Source organism: Chionomys nivalis, chromosome 20 (genome assembly GCF_950005125.1).
Source record: "Chionomys nivalis chromosome 20, mChiNiv1.1, whole genome shotgun sequence".
Classification (NCBI taxonomy): Eukaryota; Metazoa; Chordata; class Mammalia; order Rodentia; family Cricetidae; genus Chionomys; species Chionomys nivalis.
This window is the reverse complement of record NC_080105.1, coordinates 24034174-24055454: the sequence shown is the minus strand read 5'-3', so window position 1 is coordinate 24055454 and position 21281 is coordinate 24034174. Positions and strand designations below refer to the sequence as shown.

At 33.6% G+C, this 21281-nt stretch overlaps 1 protein-coding gene across 2 annotated transcripts in view; it reads left to right on the top strand.

Moving 5' to 3' along the window:
- Gpm6a (glycoprotein M6A) overlaps positions 1 to 20305 on the top strand; it is a 224449-nt gene extending 204144 nt beyond the window's left edge. For both annotated transcript variants that reach the window (XM_057752789.1, XM_057752788.1), the window contains exons 3-7: positions 8429 to 8585; positions 11322 to 11475; positions 13723 to 13799; positions 14384 to 14449; positions 18221 to 20305. In XM_057752789.1, the coding sequence (XP_057608772.1) occupies positions 8429 to 8585; positions 11322 to 11475; positions 13723 to 13799; positions 14384 to 14449; positions 18221 to 18373 (607 nt within the window). In that variant the 3' untranslated portion in view covers positions 18374 to 20305. The remainder of the gene's footprint in view (positions 1 to 8428; positions 8586 to 11321; positions 11476 to 13722; positions 13800 to 14383; positions 14450 to 18220) is intronic.
- The last annotated feature ends 976 nt before the right edge of the window (positions 20306 to 21281 follow it).

Sequence of the window (21281 nt, the reverse complement as noted above, 5' to 3'; positions counted from 1 at the left end):
AGTTTTTAGTCCTGACATCAATCTTTTATTAAGGTTATAGAGAACAAGTACTTAGTATTAATTTACAATAAGTTGTTAATTCTTGCCATCTGTCGGGTTATTTAATAATCATAGACATAAATACCATATTTATTATGAAATTTTTATTTAAAATATGAACTATCTGACCCCAAAACCACTCAAATTTTTAGCTTTGAAATTACTTGCATTTACTTTCATGTATTTCATGCTGCTTGGCTCTTTTTTTTTTTTTTTTTTTTTGGTTTTTCGAGACAGGGTTTCTCTGTGGCTTTGGAGCCTGTCCTGGAACTAGCTCTGTAGACCAGGCTGGTCTCGATCTCACAGAGATCCGCCTGCCTCTGCCTCCCGAGTTCTGGGATTAAAGGCGTGCGCCACCATTGCCCGGCATGCTGCTTGGCTTTATGTGTTTTAAATTTTCTTTTTAATTTTTGTCTTTCTAAAATACTCAGTTGTTTTTCTTTTTATCCACATTTTCTGGAATCATATTGTTGATACTTTCAAATCTTAATGGTTATCTAGTTAGCTATGAAACCATTGCTTTTTATTCGGATCCTTGCAGATAAATAATCAAGTGCAAATCGGATGGATCCAAGCTTGTTCCTATGATCTTGGTGCCCTTGGAAACTTTTTAGTAGAAGAAAACGATCTTACAACTACAAAATCAAATGTATGTAACATTATGGGCCAAGTGTGGTATCACACACCTTTAATCCCAGCACTTGAAAGACAAAAGCAGACTGATCTTTGTGAGTTCCAACCAACTTGGTTTACATACCAAGTTCCAGAGTTATATAAAAGACTGTCTCAAAAACAGTATATAATATGGCTAAATTTCTTTATTCTCCATAAGCTAAAAAAAACATTGCTTTCAGCAATCATTTTAATAAGTTGCATCTTTTGATTAATTTAAATTAATAATTCTCTGTGAAAAAGAAGAAAATGGGGTTGCACATTGCTGTTACATAATAAAACCACAATTCTCTACTCTTAGAGGCAAAGGTTATGTTCTTCGAAAACAGGAAACAACAGAAATTTTAAGGAAAAGATATTTAGCTTTTGTGTTTATCTGAAATATTTGAAGATTTTAAACACTGATAATTTCTAAGCAGTGAGAACTAAAAGAGTATAAATGAAGCCTATAGCCCTTCCACCAGCATCAACTAGAAGAAGACGTTATTGCTGAAGCTGTGAGACGTCAGGGCATGTGGTGCAGCTCTGTGGGCTCAGCTACTCATGATGCTAGGGCAGGCAGAAGAGCACATTCAAATCCCACCTGGACTGCAGAGTAAGTTCAATGCCAGCCCAGGAAAACTAGCATAAGTCTCTCTCAACATTGAAAGCACAAATAGACTGGAGTAGAGCTCAGTAGTTGAATACTTGTAACACTTATATTGCATGCATGATGGCATCTTCTAATATATATGAGGTCCAGTTCCATAGTACCTGAAAGAAGTAGAAAATAATTAAAAACTACAGTCCTTAAGTCTGAAGTATCAATGTCCCCCAAAACTTGCAAATGAATGCTTTTTAGCAGGTTTAAAATTTGTCAATTTCATATTGTAATATTATTTCACAAATCACTATGCTTTTAAGTGGATAATAAGTATGTATTTCCATAACTCATTGCCATAGAGTTAAAAAGTAGCAAGCACATAAAACCAAAACTTGATAGCTATCAGCACCTTAGATTTAAGTTTTCAGGAGAACCTATTTTCATTTAGAAAAAAAATCGCTTTGACTGCCAAGGAAGGTTTCGTATGGGTTCCAAAAGTAGATTAAACCTGATTGTGTTCCTAGAAAGGGATGGAATAGGAAGAAACAGCAGAAGGAAATAAACAAAGCTCACAATGAGACAACTAAAGCTCACATGGTTTCAGATGCCATGGTCAGCTTGCTGTATCACTGACATATCACTAATCAAAAGAACTGACAATCTTACAAGGCGCTTACCAAATCTTTGGGTATAGCAGTGACATTTTGGCGAGATGTAAGATGTCATTAATTAAACCTTTCAAATGCTTTTCTTCTTTTCTCTGTATTTCAATTCAAAGGGTTTGCCTGTGCTGCAGGAACTCACTCTGTAGATCAGGCCGGCTTCATACTGACAAAGATCTGCCTGCTTCTGCCTCTAGAATACTGGTATTAAAGGCATGTTCCACCACCGTCGGGCTCAATCCAGATGTTTTAAAACAAAACATCTTAAATCAATTTAGCCTTAGGAAAAGGGTCCTCAGATTCTAAGCACATTTTCAAAAAGATGTCAAACTGGATTTTGTTTTGGAACTGGCCTCTTTCTGGTCCGGTTTACATTAAGCTGCCATAACAAACACCTTAACTACCAGCAACTTGAGGAAGGAAAGGGTTTATTTGTCTTACAGATTAAAGTCTATCAAGTAGGAGAGTCAAGAGAGAACCCAAAATAAAATAAATTACCTAATGATTAATTGATTTCCAGAATCGCTTTTATTTATTACTCATACTCATCCTATGGAACGTAATTTCAAAACCCCACTGGTCTATGAGGGAGTAGTAGGGCATGACTTAATTCCAGGACTCAGGAGACAGAAGTAGACTGATTCCTATGAATTCTAGGGCAACCTGGTCCACTTAGTGAGTTTCAGGACAGCCAGAGCTACATAGTAAGACCCTGTCTTGGAGAAATTAAAGAAGAAAAGAAAAGAAAAGATCCAACTGGGTTATTGCTAGTTAGTTCTGGAGAGTTTTAGTAAGATGATTTCATGGATATATTTTAATGTGATAAAACTGACATTTTCTTTTCAGCTATATCTTAGCATAGCTGGACAAAATATGTTCTCACTGTTCATTATTTTAAGCTACCACAGATGTCCTTGAATCCACAGCTTCTCTATATTTAGTCTGCATTCAAACTGCTTTATTCAGTTATAGCACATGAAGATTGTAAGGAGCCATAAATCTAATAAGTGACTATGTATATTAGAAATTATAAAGTTACATGCTTGATGTTTAGACAACAAACTTGCAAATTCCACAGATCTCTGCAGAAGCTCTGGGGATAATATCTGTAGGAGCTTTAGAAGAGGAATTTAGAAAAAAAATTTAGAATATGCATTTTTATAATTTTACATTTAATCTTCTATATGACTAATCTTTTAAATGAATGAGCAGTAAAGTATGTTTGAAATAGGAAGAATAGTATATTGATGGGGGTTCAAATTATTTCTCTTCTCATAGTTCAAAATCATTTAAATTCATTCTATAGGCCTCATAGAGCTTCCAAATGGATTAAATCCTGCTCCTTGAAACAAAAAAGAGGATTGTTGTACTATCAAACTCTAAGTGTGGTGAAAAAGAACTAATTAATTCATAAATTATGTAAAGATTTTAAGGTTGTGAAGATCACTCTCACCAGGGCTGCCTACAGGGATGGGTGTCCAAGGAACAAGAATAGTAAAGGAGATACAGAATGCAAAATAAGAACTATAAGGCACTGGGGAGCAAATGTGGGGTGTATATGTGATTTGTATTGCTTATAAATATGTTCTTTGAAAAGGATGTGTAGAAGAATTATCATAGAGAAAGCATGTGGCCAACTTTAGTGATTTACAAATTCTTGTATTATCCATATGTTGTCTTCTACTTAAAAGGGAAAAGAGGCCTGTTTAATTAGAAAGTGAGCTAAAAGATAAAGGTAAAACGATTTCTGAAGACCCATAATTTCCACCTGCATTCCTTAGGATCCAAGGAGTTACTTTCTTCTTTATCCTTATATTCATTTATTCTCTCTCTCTCTCTCTCTCTCTCTCTCTCTCTCTCTCTCTCTCTCTCTCCTTTCCTCCCTCCTTTCCTCTCTCCCTCTCCCTCCCTCCCCTCCCTCTTTTCCTGTAAATGGAGCAGTGGGCCTGTTTTTCATCCTGCTTTGCACCCACACTAGCTTACCCCAAAAATAACCACACCAAATTGTATTCATTTAAACACTGCCTGGCCCATTAGTTCTAGCCTCTTACTGGCTAATTCTCACATCTGGATTAAGCCATTTCTATTAATGTGTATTGCCACCAGACTGTGGCTTACCAGGATGAGTCTAACGAGCGTCCATCTGTCTCGGGCAGGAGAATCATGGCGTCTGCCTGACTCTGCTTTCTTCTTCCCACAATTCTGTCTGTCTTCCCCACCTATCTATGTTCTGACCTATCAGGTCAAGCAGTTTTTGTTAATAATTAACCAATGAAAGCAACAGATAGATAGAAGACCCTCCTACATAATTTCCATTACTTCTCTCCTTCCCATCTTCTTTCTTCCCTCTACATTTTCCTCCTTTTCTCCCTTATTTCTCTCCCAACTCCCTAAATACATACAAGTTTTCAAACAAAATCCAGACTAAAGACTAAATCTAAGTCTTTAATTTAAAAAAGAGCAATTATGTAGCCATGAAATGTTACCATTGTGTTTTACTAGTTGCCTTCCAGGCATGAAATTTTACTTTGCACAGATAAGTCTGCAGTTTGTTTCTTTCTTCTGCATTGTGTTTCAGACATGTAATCATGAATAATGTCATTGGTGTATTCTACATTCTAACTTCTCAGTTAATGATAAGCAGTTTTGTCATGCATGGTCCAGTCAATGTGGCAGATCCTTCAAAGAAAGAAGAGGAAGAATTTCTAATAGGTTTTAAATCTATTGGTAGAATTTTCAGCATCTTTGTCTATCATTACCCATTGGTTTCTCAGAAGCTCTTTTCAGCCATTGATATGTCAATTTGGTTCCTAAAATCCAGCTCATATGTTGGCTCCAAACTTGTAATGTTAATAATTTAATCCACTTCTCCCATTAGTACCCTACTTCAACAACATTTACATATTAGCACAACCAACCACTTGGGCTCCCTCATTCAGGAAATGGCTTGTTGCGTGAGGAAGAGTAACTCTTCCAATTTCTGATTCAGAATCTCTTAACTGAGAAAAAGTTTTGACAGTATGGTATTGCTGTGATTCTAAATCATTATTTGACAAAGCAAACAAGAAGCAGATAAGTATTTACCACTGCACAACACAATTATTCAGACATGAAATGTAGAGCATGGCTGAAATCATACATCAAAAGGTGACCAAGACAATTAATTAAGTGATTTGGCATCTTGAATAAATATCCTGAGCTTTGATCACATGCTAGCTATACTACTAAATAAAGCTTTCTATATAATTTATTTCTTAATGACTCTTGAATTTTAAACAGTAATAATAAATATTCAGGATGGATAACATTGACTTTCAGACAGAATAGAATTTATTTTTAAATTTATATAACTGACTTTACATTACTATATCAAAAATTAATTTACCAGATTATGAACTATTTAATACTTAAAAAAAAGCAGTAACCTGAGATAGACTAATTTTATTCAAAGTAACATTATAAATTTATAATGTCTAAGATTTTTATTGTTCACATTTATTCTTTGAAAATTAAAGAAATACAAAGCACTTAACAACATCTTAATGTTTGAAGTAAGGAAACAAGATAGCAAAGGATGACTATCTAAGGCTTAGACACCATGGCAGCCTATAAGCTCTTTCTACTCATCTACAGTATAGAGAGTTATCCCAAACATTTTCACCTTCCACTTTCAATAATGCTTCAAGAATAGGCTAGTTAGAGTTGATGGGAGATTTCTCATTAGTCTTAGAAATCGGAGCACACTTTAAATCACAGTTAAAACTTGTGCTACAAAATCTTATTGACTTGATGAGTTCAGAAATAACTGTTGAATGATGCGCATTTTTTACTAACAATTTTTTCAGGCTTCTAATTCTTAAAGACATTTTACTAAATCAGAAACTATTTTTTCTTAAAACTAAGAAATTGATTATTTCACAGTTTCAAAGGTCAAAATCTGAAGCAGGTCTTACTAGGTTTATTGCAAGGGGCTGAAATCAAGATGTTGGCAAAATTATGTTCCATCTGGAATCTCTGGAGTTGTTCCATCCTACAAAAGCCACCTGCATTCTTGGCTCCTTATTTCTTTCCATCTTCAAAGCCAGCCATGTGGCATCCTGAAATCTCTCTCTGAATTTTATAGTGACACTCTTACATCTTTAATTTTAAAGATTGAGACAATTGCATTGAACTCGCCGATTTTCTCCAGAAGAATATTTCTATCTGGAGATCATTAACCACATTCTTCAAAATCTCTTTGATGATAAAAATGACTCAACAATGCTTTCTGTGAAGTAGGATGTAGAGACCATTATTTTTTATACCATTGTTAAAAGTAGAGAATTGGGGAAGTGAGTCTCCGTATTATAAAATGTGACATAATTTTTTATGGCCCTAATTTTAGTTTTAATTTTTTTTGTTTTTTATTGATTTTATTGAGCTATACATTTTTCTGGGCTTCCCTCCCTGGTTCTCCCTTCCCTTCAACACTCTCCCATGGTCCCCATGCTTCCAATTTGCTCAGGAGATCTTGTGACATAATTTTAAAGACCACTGAAAATATGAAGACCACTGAAAATATGTTCCATTTCAGTAGCTATGATGCTTTGGTTAAGAAGAAAATTTTCAAAGGAATTTAATTAAAATTTATTTAATACATTGAAAGAATGAACACTGATAATTTTGTTTTTCTTTTTGCACATTTCTCTGTAAAAATATGTGCTGTTGTTTAGAAAGTTGTATAAACAAACATTGAGAAATCTGAAAGGATTTACATGGAGACAAAATATCTGAGAAGTACAATATTATAAATTGTCAGTCTGTAATTGACAGTAATGAGTTCATATCTTGGTGAATGCAAATCCAAAACAACTCACGTAAGATACAAGAACAAATAAATATTTATTACATGCAGCAGATAAAGAGGGCATGAGATTTAGCTTCATATCAATATTCTCTCCTATGATTTCTTTCAACTAAAAAAATATATATAATCATTTAATACATGTGTATATGTTACCTGAAAATATATGTGATACATAATATATTTATATATGAATATAAATATATTTCGTATAATATAGATATGTATTAGAAATTATATATATGAAAATTTATATAAAATATGAATTATAGGTAAAAGTATTTTCTTATATATAAGAAAGTTCTTTCTGAGTGGGTAGATTTTTAAGCATGTTAAATTCAAGATGTACATTATTGAGTATGCTCAATTTAAACTCAGTTCAGTACGGAAAGATAATTTACAGGAAAACTCAACACATTTCTGTTTGTATTAAACCTACAACAAAAGAGTATCTTAGGATAAACTTAGTTTGTTTTACCTGATAAGACTTTAGCTTCAGCCAAAGCATGGGACAATTGAAAATTACATTAACATAGAAATATACCTCTAAAGATGCCTCCCTACTTATCTGCCAGCATTAACTTGAGCGTTTACTCCAATGGATTGAAACAGGAATCTTGAAGAAATAGCTGAACTACCATGTTTATTGCATCAACTTTTACTGTCCAGGGTGTTAAAACAACTTGAATTCCAAAGATGGATATGGAGGTAAAGAAAATATAGTGTATAGGTAATGAACTACTGTTGACCATTAGAAAAGAAATCCTGACATGTGTTAAGATGTGAATGAATTGCAAAAGTTTCACGTTAAGTGAAAAAAGCTACATATGACAGAACACTGATTAGATTAGATACATAGCATAGTCTGTCTCATAGAAACAAAAAGAATTTTGATTGAAAGGAGCTAGTCAGAGGGTCAAATTAATTTGATATGTTTTTCATTAGTATGATTACCCCACTTATCAAATTACTTTGAGCAAACTCTTAATTATCTACATAATTAATTATCAATGTGATCCAAGAATAAGAGAGACTGTAGAGGAAGAGGACAAAGTCTACATATACAAAATACTCAGATTCCTTGTTGATAAATATTAAAAATGGCAGAGCAGAATTTATATGTAAACATTAGACATATAAAACACAAATGTTTTGTAAGCCACCTATCACTTTGAATACCAAAGTTATTTTACTTTAGTTTTATTATCCAATATTTCATTTAATACAGTGTTGGGATTCAATTCAGTCCATCCTTCCTTTCTGTCTTTCATTTTCTCTACTTTTTTTCTTCTGAATTTCATGTACTCTCATTCTCTGTTCTTTAATTTAATATTTACTGAGTCCATTTAATGTTGCCTGCGTGTGCATGGGTGTGGGACCATATACTGGAGCCTAGCTAACGTCTCAGAAATCATGTCCCTGAAGAAAAGTGACTTTCCCTCTCCCAATAGGCATGAACTGCCAACATCTCCTCCTAAATCCATGCAGAGGTTTTGGATGCTTCATTTTATACATATCTTCTGCTTTCGTTTCCAAAGATCTATGAACACATGAGGTTCAATTTTTGAAATCAAATTACAAAAAGGCATTGAAATGAATCGTGTGTTTTGGTTCTTTTTTTGTCTCCAGGATTGACATCTTTAAGTATGTGATCTATGGCATTGCGGCTGCTTTCTTTGTCTATGGCATTTTACTGATGGTGGAAGGTTTCTTTACAACTGGGGCCATCAAGGATCTCTATGGGGACTTCAAAATCACCACCTGTGGCAGATGTGTGAGCGCCTGGGTATGTAATTTCTCTGCACTCAGTATGAAATGTGGGTTAATTTCCACAGCACGCAGATGTTTGTACTCACCTGCAGATAGCTGAAGCATTCTTTAATGTAATAACATTTTCTTGTTATTTTCTTCATACAACCTCAAAATAAAATTTCTAAATTAATAGTATTTGTTGTGAAATATCAATTTTAAATTCTCAAATTCTATGCACTGCAACTAATTTTCTTTGTACATGAGGAAACATTTATTGTTATTTATTTTAAAGAACCTTGGGTTACCATACAAAATAACAGAAAATCCTTCCCCTCATCTATAGGCAATGCCTATATATATGCATGAAAGTTTCTGTCAATACTTTTAAATATTTTTTGTTAAGCTATATATTTGAGGACAACTACTTCATAAAATTTCTGTTTTTATGAACTCATTACTGTTGGTCTTCAATATTTATTGATGGGGTGTTGAGTAGTAAACCAGATCAATATTCATAACATAGAATTAATTAGATACAAAGCATGCATGAGAGTAGTGAAAACTCAAATGTGATATGGTTGAAGGTGGTGTGTCATGTTTTATGCAGATTAGTTTTTCCAAAATGAATCAAGGAAGCACCCATCCTTGACTGGCCTTTCTATTTTGTCATGACATATAAGACCATGTGTTTAATTGCAGCAAAATAAGTTATAACATGATAGTGATTAGTAATAGAGAATAATTAATTACTTCAGTCTCACAGGAAAAATAAACATACATGTTACCAGCAAGCCTTTATAATAAACAACTTATAACCAATTTATGATGAGTTGTGGACATATATTTCTGTCTAGGGGAAATATTGCAATTCCTACCATGTGATATAGACGTTTGTGAGGAAAGCTGTAATTTTAATAATACGACTTCAGGGCTGTAAAAAAAGAGATTTCCACCTAAATTCCTTAGATTGGCAATATCAAATTTCAGATTCAGAAGTAATATACATGAAGATTTTAGACTGATCTAAGAAGTATGCATATTCCGTTCATGGTAACATTTAGACAATTATTCTTCAGAAGACAAGTTTCTGACCTTAATTTAATTTCTAGTTTGCAAGTAATGTATAATAAATTCAGTTAATGATGAGATTCTCTATTATTCAGATAACTCATGATAGTGTCCTGGGGAGACTTAGAAAGTCATTTTTCTTCTTTGAGTCAGTGTAGACTTATTTGACCAAAATCAAGATCATCTTTGAAGTTCTGAGTTCGTGTTACAGAAGTGAAAGGGCAAGAGAACGGGGTCTATAAGCTGATTTTTAATGGCACAGAATGTCCCAGTGGCAGCACAGTTGAAGTCAATTATGACGTTTCATTCAGAATAGTAAATTCATCACACAGTAAGAATAATCACAGAGAAAATTCACATCTATGTAGATAGTTTTCTGCCTGTCATTCAGTCTTAAAAAGATTCTAGAATACCTATTTTTAAATTGAAATCATGAGCTGCACTATTTTTCTACAATAGTAGCAACTGTGTCATCAGTCACGCCTAACACACCAGAAGGTTGGCACAAGAAGCTTCAATGGCTTTGCAGCAGGTAGGCAGCCCACAAAGATCTGCCTGCCCACTCCTGTAGCACCTGTTCTGAATCTAGGCTTGATCAGAGCTGAGAGAAGCAGAAATTGTGATCTTCAGCACATTATAGAGTAAGGCCAGTAACTACCGTGTGAAAAGAACCAACTCCAGGGCCCAAGAAGTAGTGACAGCAAATGTCACTCCATTTGATCTTGTAGGCCTGTTTCCTGACAATTATGACAGTATTGAATCAGAAGAGAACAGAAAAATTCTGGTTCTCTCTTCTTCTGGTATTATGTTTCTTCTGCTATAAAAGTCCTAAGTTCTTTAAACATTTTTAACGCCACATTCTATCATCTTTGAAAAATTTGAAGAATGTGAAGAATTTGTATCCATATGTAATACATCCCTATACATCTAGCAAATTTAACTAACATGACTACAAGCTTGGCTATTATAGATAATTATCTATTACCCTATTTTTAATTATACATTGCATTTTTTGTTTTTATTTATTTATTTATTAAAGATTTCTGCCTCCTCCCCACCACTACCTGCCATTTCCCTTCCCCAATTAAGTCCCCCTCCCTCATCAGCCCTAAAAGCAATCAGGGTTCCCTGCCCTGTGGGAAGTCCAAAGACCATCCACCTCCATCCCGGTCTAGTAAGGTGAGCATCCAAACTGCCTAGGCTCCCACAAAGCCAGTACGTGCAGTAGGATCAAAAACCCATTGCCATTGTTCTTAAGTTCTCAGTAGTCCTCATTGCATTTTTAAATGAGCTGTATGAACACAATACCTTAATCAAGAGCAGAAATATACATTTAACATAATTGACTTTAAATTTGTATTCAAAAAGCAAGAACCATACCAATGGAAAGCTCTATAGCATACCCCTCTTTAAATGTAAATAAACATTTAAAAACAATATTTGGGAATATGGACACAGTTCTCTTCAAACTGCTTCGTGCTTTTTATTGGACAAAGTAATTTTTTGAGTTTTCTTAAATTCTCATGTAAAATGTATGAGATAAATTCTCAAATTCTCATATTCTAGTATAATTCCTAACAGCATTCTTTTGAGCATTTATGCACCAAGGTTCTAAGCAGGGGTTATTTGTTTTGAAGCCTAAAAGCAGAACTGTTTGTTGGTAGCTTACAGATTTTCACTTTGTCTGTTTTCTCTGTTGCAGTTTATCATGCTGACATACCTCTTCATGCTGGCCTGGCTTGGAGTCACTGCTTTCACCTCACTGCCTGTGTACATGTATTTCAACCTGTGGACCATCTGCCGAAATACCACACTAGTGGAGGGAGCAAACCTGTGCTTGGACCTTCGTCAGTTTGGTAGGTAGATAGAGAGTCTCAAAGTACAAAACTACTTTGATTAGCTAACTCTAAAATATTGTAAATTGCGTTGAAACCAACATGTTTGTTACCTCAGAGATAAATTTATCCAACAATCCACTTCAAGGCCTTCTGTAGTAAGGAGCTGTGGGCAGGCCTGCTTTTCGTCTTGCCCAACTCCCGCACGGCTAGCTTATGACCCGAAATAACAACACACAAATTGTATTCTTTTAAATACTGCTTGGACCATTAGTTCTAGCCTCTTATCGGCTAATTCTCACATCTTGATTAACCCATTTCTAATAATCTGTGTTGCACCACGAGGTGGTGGCTTACCAGGAAAGATTCTAGCCTATGTCCATCTTGGGCCAGAGCTTCATCATGTCTGCCTGACCCTGCTTCTTTCTCCCAGCATTCTGTTCTGTCTACTCCACCTATCTAAATCCTGCCCTATCAAAAAGCCAAGGCAGTTTCTTTATTACCCAATGTAAGTAACACATAGACAGATGACCCTCCTCCATCAGCATTCTGTAAATTTAAATAGATAGGAATTCAAGACTGAGAGGTAATTGTTATCATTATACATAGACATTCATATTGGAATGTTCTGTCAAAATGCATTTTCTGGAATTAGCAGGTCAAAACTGGTTTCTTTTTCCTAATCTCAGCAGTCATTTTCATGTTTGATCTGATATTGGTGTTCTAATTTCATTGATCCATGGTAAATATATAAATTGAGAAAAATATCTAGTATGAATATCACCAAGAATAACATATTGCTTTGTCTTCTAAGGTAAGAAAAGAAAAGCTAGCATTAAAAATGATGAAATTACAGGATGTTAGAGAAGAAAAAAGAGAAGGAACAGGAGGGAAACAAAACTTGACTTGTTTTTTTTTTTTTGACTTGTTAAAGACTGAACCATAAAACTTTATGCATGTTTCAGACAAATGTCCTACCACATGCTATGCTCTAGGCCTTATTATTTCTTATTTAAGACTTACTCCTCATATAGAAATAATTATTATTCATACATATATGGGATAATTATTTATAATGTTATATATTTGTTTATGTTTTAATGTTTTATAATTTCATTTACACTTAATGTGTTAGTACATGCAAAATAAATAACTGAAAAAGAAATTAAAATTTTCATAGAAAGCTGGAAAGAAGGATCAGTCAGTAGTTAAGAGTACTAGCTGTTCTTCCAGTGAACGAAGGTTCAATTTCCTGCATACACATATTGACTAATAACTTTCTGTAAGTCTAGTTCCAGGAAATATGATGTCTTTCCTGACTTCTGTGTGCATTGCATACACATAGTGCAAAGACATTCATGTAGAAAAAAACAATTATACACATGAGAGAAAAGTACTTTTTAATGCACATCATAAATCTTTTATGTCATACCCTTTGATCACCTGATTTTTGACAAAGAAACTACAGAATGGGAAAAGATCTTTACCAATCCTGCATCGCACAGAGGATTGATCTGCAAAATATACAAAGAACTTAAGAAACTCGACAACAAAATAACAAATAATGAAATAAAAATTGGTTACAGAACTAAACAGGGAACTCTCAACAGAGGAATCTCAAATGGCTGAAAGACAAGGAAATGCTCAACATCCTTAGCCATCAGAGAAATGTAAATCAAAACAACTCTGAGATTCCATCTTATACTGGTAAGAATAGCCAAGACCAAAAACATTGATGACAGTTTATGTTGGAGAGGATGTGGGGTAAGAGTAACACTCCCCATTGCTGGTAGGAATGCAAACTTGTACAGATTCTTTGAAAATGAGTCTGTCGATTTCTCTGAAAATTAGGAAACAATCTACATCAAGGCCCAACTTTACCACTTGCTAATAGAAGAAGGAACATCATAAGAAGGGACTCTCTTCTGAGCAATATGTCTATAAATTAACAGAAGCCTCGATCAAGCTGAACAAATTTAATCCTGACTTAGTACAATCTGGGGGCATAATCACTCAAGTAGTTATGATGCTTCACATTAATGAACTAGCTACAATCAAATCTGAACAATCCAGGGGATAGAATTACTTCAGTCCTCATGAAAAGTGTTTTAAATTGCTGAGTTAATTTTATATCTCATATTCATAAGCCTGGGTGCAGTAATGATCGAAATAAAATCTGAGAAATAATTTTTTTACAGTCAAAAGATTTTCTCTTGAGGATCTTTAAAACATATTTAATGTTAACCTATAATTTTCTACATACTGTAGGGATTGTGACAATTGGAGAGGAAAAGAAAATTTGTACTGTCTCTGAGAATTTCATGAGGATGTGTGAATCTACTGAGGTGAGTATTTTAAAGTTTTGTCAAAATTTTAGCATACAGTTTTTTACTTAAAGAATATATTCTAATTAAATATATTGATTTTTTCCTGTCACAGTTTGTTTTACTTGTTACTGTTTTACAGGTTACCAAACAACAAGTATAAAAACTATTTTGTATATTATATACAGTTATTCTAAATGTTTGAGCTGTTATAGAAACTCATTTCAATAGAGGTTGAAAATTATAAAGATATATCATAATATATATTATTAAATCCATATTGTAAAATCCATCATTTTCAATGGATTTTACATTATGAAATGTAATGTCTCATCTTTATAAAGAATATTAGTAAAATAGTTCAGTTATGATGATTTAAGTGATTTGAAAGAGAAAGGATATTTGAAAGTTTCTGTTGATAAAATGCATTACTTGTCAAGAGTTCTTAACTATTAATGATATACTAAGTCATCTTTATATGATAGTGCCAGTCCCAATCTCTCTTCTCTATGTAACTGACTCATCTTGTTTTTTTTATTATATTTATTGTGTGTGTGTGTGTGATGTTTTGTTCTGTTCGGTTTTTGTTTTGTTTTGTTTTGCAGCTGAATATGACCTTCCACTTGTTTATCGTGGCACTTGCTGGAGCTGGAGCAGCAGTTATTGCTATGGTAAGCCCCTCACAGCTTAATGATTGACTTAACAACTTGAATTGCAATGCTATTTGCTTCTCAGACATTTTCCTTATAAGATGTTATCATCAGTATAGTAAAAAAGGAGTCTGGGGATGTGGGTCAGTGGTTAAGAGCACTGGTTGCTATTTTAGAGGAACTGAGTTCAATTCCTAACACCCACATGGTAGCTTACAGCTGGGGATCTGACACCTTTTTATGGCCACCATAGGCACCAGTCATTCCTTGTGGTACACATGCATGTAGAGAAGATACTCATACTCTAATAAAATTAAATCTGATTTTTGAAAGGAAGGAGAGTTTTTGAATATATGTTCTGATTTATTTAGGGGCTGGTAGGAGGTGGGACAGTGAGGTCAGTATGAAGGTCAGAGGACAATTTGGGGGAATGTTTTCTCTTTTTCTACCATGGGGATCACGGGATTTGAACTTGAGTCATCAGATTTGACAGCAATCTCTTTTAGTCACTGAGCCATCTCACTAGACCTATAAATATTATTTTGAATAGAAAGAATGTAAAAAAATGTGTAAAAATATTTTTTTGAGACAGGGCTTGTCTGTAGCTTTGGAGCCTATCTTGGAACTAGATCTTGTAGACCAGGCTGGCCTCAAACTCACAGAAATCCACCTGCCTCTGCCTCCTGAGTGCTGGGATTAAAGGCCTGTGCCACCACCTCCCTGCTAAATTCTTTTAAGGTTAATTCTTTCTGGCTAGTATTATTCTAAGATTCTGGGCTACCATAAAATAATGTCAACAGTATTTATGACTTCTTCACTTTGATAATAGTTCAGGTCATAGGAGGCAGGATTAACATAACTACTACTACTATTTCTGAAACTAAGAACATATATTTAAATTTTCCTCCCTTTAAAGTACTTTAATAATTTATGAACACAAGTCCATTCAATATTTGTAGCAAAAATTCTTGATACAATCTTGTTCTGTATTTGCCATATACTTATTATCTTTTCCACAAAATAGATGAGAAAATTAAGATGATTTATATTCTATTAAAATATTGATGACACCATCTATAATTTTAAGGCAGGGTTACAGGATTAATGTTAAAATCAGCAGTTTCTCTACTCAATTATTTTGTAACAATCTAAGGACCACATGCTAGAGTCATCTTGAGATAATCTTACCACCTGCAACCAGGGAAGGGTAGCAACAGCATGGCATCAGGGTTAAAACTCTTCCCTCACTTCAGAACTAAATGGTCCTGGATTTCTTTTCGTTATTTTACTCATATATGTTTAATTTAATAAGTTACATGCAAGCAGAAAACTAATAGTTTAGTAATTTATGGATAATATTTTCTCATATAATGAAGAGGAAGGTTTTGAACACATAAAATTATGTATTTAGCCCTTGATTTTGTTTCATATAAATTATTTACTTTTAGAAGTTGATAGAAACTCAATATATATTATTTCATTAATGGTTTTGGAAATCCTAAATTAAAGCTAATGAACATGTATATTACCTCATTTGCTTTTTGCGGTAAAAGGACAAATATACTTTCTATCACTCTGTGATTTTTCCAGGATACAAAGCACAATCATTAACCATATTCACCATGCCAGAGAACAGATCTGTTCTTCCTCTCCGGTCATTTTTGTGTCCTTTGACATAAAATATCTCTCCTATAGTCTCCATAAACCCTGGGTCATTCTACGTTCTACCACAAGTTAAACTTTTAGATTGAGCATATTGCAATTTTTAAATATTTGTGGTTGGTCCTGGATTGTGTCTAAATATAATCAAAGTGTTAGTTTAGTAACAGAATTTTCTTCTTTCATCAGACTTACTATCATTTTATGGTGAATTACACTATCAAAATTTCACATAAATCTGAGGGCTTGGAAGCTTTCTTTGATCCACACACACTGACAATTCTTAAGCTTCTTAAGCTTTCATAACATAAGATCTATACCACAGCATACAGGAATATTATTCACAGTCCCTTTTCTCAAGAGGCTTATAGCTTATGCTTGACAAAATGTAAAAATTCAAAAAACAGAATATTCTAAAAATGACAAAACAAATTATGCTTTTTTCCTAAATTTTCCTGTCACAAAAATTAGGAACATGAGCTGTTGATATAGTTCAGTGATAGAGTACTTGCCTAGCATGTGTAAGAACTTGGGTTGATCATTAACATTACAATTAATTAATTAATATTTTGTTATAATATAAACACCTAATACACTATAATATTTAGTATTTAGGATAGTTTTTACTGTATATGTATACTTTTACTTTCTAATATTAGTTGGTCTCGTGTCTTGTAATTTTTAATCAATTTTTAATTGAGATAGAATTACATTACCTACCCCTATACTTTTCTCCCTCTACTCCCTTCCAGTTACTCTCTTTCAAACACCTCCCATGCCCCCTATCTTAGTTACTTTTCTATTGAAATGACAAAACACCATGACCATGGTAACTTATAAAAGAAGGCATTTAATTGGGGTTGGGCTCACCTTTCCAGAAAGTTAGAGTCTATGACTACAATGGCAAGGAGTATAGCAGCAAGCATTGGGGCAGTAGCTAAGAGCTTAGCGTCTGATTCATAGACACACAGAGAGAGGGAAAGCCAGAGACAGAGAGACAGACAAAACTAAATAGGAATGGTAAGGGCTTTTGAAACCTCAAAGCTCATTGCTAGTGATACAACCCCTCAAACAAGTCCACACCTCTTTATCCTTCCCAAATAGTTGTACTAGTTGAAGACCAGGCATTCAGATATAAGAACATATGGGGTCATTTTCATTCAAATCATAACACCCATCCCTCCCAAATTGATAGCCAATTTTTCTTTGATAATATTTGTGGTTGAGCAATAAGTTACTTAGTATTTTGTTTTCTAAATGTGTAATAAAAACATTTTCTACACTTTTAATCCTGAAGAAAGTACAATTTAGTTATTAACTCATCTACCAAAAATTTTCATGTTGACACCTTTAATTTTGCACATAAAGACTGGAATCTAGAAACTTGTGAATGCTATGCAAGTACTTGACCCTTAAACTAGGTGAGGGGAAAGTCTAAGTAAAGTTCACAAGCTGACTTTGAACTTTTATCCAGGTATTTATTAAAACTGTAATCTTCCCTCTGTAGCTCACTGAGTAGCTGTGAATATAGCCTATACCTCCAGGGTTAGCTTATGAGCTTCATTTTTTAACATAATGCCTTCCTATATATACTTTTCTGTTTATTGGGGAGACTTGTTAATTTAGAAGATCCATAAGTTAAAATATGTACTATCTTGTAGTACCTAAAGTCATATTTAAGCAATCAAAATCAATGTAAAGAAAACTAGTTTGATAATTAAATACACAAATTTGTTTTAGAATTTCTGAGAACATTCTTCTTACACAATATGAATTCAAAATACGAATTGCATAATAGAGTAATTCTGCTTATGTATTATTTAGTATGTTTCACAGATATATGAATATGAAGCATGCAATCTTAGGATTTGGGTATATGATGATAGCATAGACATGGAAATATTAAAGAGCATTTATAATCAGAGTTGGATTATTTCAAAATTGAAAAAGAGTAAGAGATATTTCGCTGAGAAAATACATTTTAGTCATAGTGTCCTTATCACACAAATGTTGTTTATTTTTAAATTGTGAAACTTCCCTGTATAGATATATAGTTTAGTTATTTATTTAATCGCAGCAGAAATATACTGATAGTGAACAGACTTCCAGTGTAAATGATATTATCTCCAACAGGTCCACTACCTTATGGTTCTGTCTGCCAACTGGGCCTATGTGAAAGATGCCTGCCGGATGCAGAAGTATGAAGACATCAAGTCGAAGGAGGAGCAAGAGCTTCATGACATTCATTCCACTCGCTCCAAAGAGCGGCTCAATGCATACACATAAATAAGTTTCTCTGTTCCTTACCATTCGAATGCATTGGTGTTTAATTAAGGGCCATCCAACCATCCAACCTGTGAAAAGCAAAATCTTAGTGCTTCTCATCAAAGAGATGTAAGGTGACCAAAGAATCACCAGAGCAGAACTCTTTGCTGTTTAGCATTTGCGTCTCCTAATTTGTTAAATTGGAATAACCAAATCTCTTCTACAAGCTCCTATTCAGCCTTTTTTTTAATTTCTCAAACTGATTTAGTAGTTCTGTAAGATCAATGACATTAACATTGTCAAATGCAAATATTTGATTTTTAATCACCTCCCACATATCACACATAACTCTTTTTGCATTGTTTCTTATGTTTTGAAAAGAAGATAACTTTTTATACTTTTTAGTTTTGATTTCGGGAACTAGTTTAGCTACAGGTAACCTTCAAAGGGACCATTGTACATTATAAACAAGAGACAGAGATGGCATCACGATGACTCTTCTTGAAATAGGGAAATCTAGTCTGGAGATCAGTGGCCACATGGCTATAGGCCCTGGTTAAGGTTTTCATCAATCTAAGGTGCAATTTCTAAATTTATAAGAGTAGGTTTTAAAAAAAAGTGCTTCTTATCTTTGTTAACATTGTATTTTTTTTTCCTTGATGTACTTAAAAGGTATTTCTCTGATTACACATGTTTATGTTGTGAGCATGTAGAAACAGTGATGCTAATGCATGGCCAGTTGCCTTTCTAAGGTTGTGACACCAGGCTTACCTTTTAAAGTTTAGTGTAGAAACAATTATCATGGAAATAACTCCTGTGGACTGTTGGAGAATGATCTCTTTTTTTTGTGATTTATGCAGTGGCTGGATTGGATCTTTTAATATGCTAATGTGGAAAATTAATTACCTTTATGAAGGTGATATATTAAACATAAGCACACTATCCCCCTGAAGACTTGTTTTACCCACTTAAAACTTTTAATGGATTGCACCTCTGTAAGCTATTTCTTAAAATGTGTATGATATATTTGAAAAGACTTCCATTAATATAATAGCTTTGCTTGCAGCTTTCTAATCTATGTTGGTTTACCTGTAGTGTTTTCTAAAGGGTGGTCAGAGGCCACTATAGAATGTATTGTTTGGGAGTGTAGTGATATATTTGTGTCTTTATTTCAAGTAAGTCATTTTAACCGAATGTTCATTCATATTCATTTATAAGAAGTACCTATATCAAGTAAATTTGAAAAGAAAAACAATCAGTGTTACTGGACCAAATTCGGTGTTTATTTTAACCTTGACTCTCTTCTGATTCTTTCTAATGCTACAAGAATGCTGTAACGTGTCATTTAAAATAATGATGTAGCCTGACAAGACATTTTGTCAGTGTATAAACCTAGGTAGTGTTGTGCACTGATTTGACCATTGTGAAATCCTCCCTCAGTGTAAGTGCATTCCCAATAAAATTTATTGAGTGAAACAATCTTTGTACAACTACTAGTCATGCATCATCAGTAATTTTACAAGTTCTTGTAGTAAGTAGGGGGTATTACTAGCGTTATCTGTGGCATGATTATGCATTCTATAATATTAATTTGGGGGTATTTTGCTTTTTAACACTTAGATTATCTTACTGGTTCAACAATTTTTCTGATATGTGCAGTATTAAAGATATTCAGCAAAAGTATTAATGGGCTTCTTTAAATTCTATATTATATAGTGTTTCAGTTCTGTGTCTACAGTTTGTGATGATTTTTAAAACTGTCTCCTAAATTTATGTAACGATGTTGACCTTTTGGCTCTCATTTCTGGTTTTAGGGTTTGTATTTTCACGGAGTGCTTTGTAGCAGGCATTACGAGTGATCTGTTTTGTACATATATGTGCCGACAGCTGGATGGTGGCAATTTTGAAATGTAGAACAAAGTGCTTGCAAAATGTAATAAATACTCTTGTGTACTTTGTGTACTTATTTTTTGTTTCTGTGGTGTTTTTTTGTTTGTCTTGATTCCTCCTCATCTTGTGTGTGCAGTCCTTTCAAATGCAGAAGCTGCTATCTCAGGAAGAGTCTTATTTCAGTTGAGGGGAATCTGAATCTTCAACACAATAAAAGTTTTGTGTGTGAATGTCATGCACTGAGGTAAGACTGACAAACGGTCAACAAATAAGATCTTTGTAGCTATTTTGTGTGGAAAAATGCTGTTTGCCTATTTTCATGTTTGTTTTCTTGCCTGATTTCTATTCTTTGTGCTTTCCCTAGGGTTTCACAGACTTAGAGACAAACAAAAAGAATGATGAATGTAAGTCAAATGCAAAAAAAAAAAAAATAGTTTCTTAATTCCCTTTCAACTATCAAGGTGAGAGCAATGAAATAGAAAAACTGCATTTTCTAGAATTTTTGGTTTAGATGTAAATTATTTTTCTCCTTATGGCCAAAGTCACATAGAAATTATATCAGAGTTACCAATTAATTTTATAAGATGTGGAAAATTGCATTCTTTGCTCTTGCATTGCTGTATATTGCAAGATGAAACTGTCAAGAACTTCCATGAAAAGCATGTGCAATATTTCAAAGTATATCTATACAAGTAGAAATCATTTTTAAGGTAATAGAAAAGTCATTCCTCCATAATCCTATTAAATGATACTTATGCTTTTATATCTTTCAGAGTTTATTGATTTTAGTATAACAATAAGATAACTTGTTTTAATTTATCAATGTGAACAAAACTTCACATTGATACAGTCTTTCCAATTTACTCCTGGGAAATCGGTTATAAGATTCCACAGGAATATTTGAAATTGTAGAATATTGAACCTTATATACATTATGTTTCACCTTTGCATATGCATACCTATGATATGGGATACATGTCATATAAATGAAAAATTAGTAAAATAACAATGGAAAGGACAGCTATAGCAATATAATAAT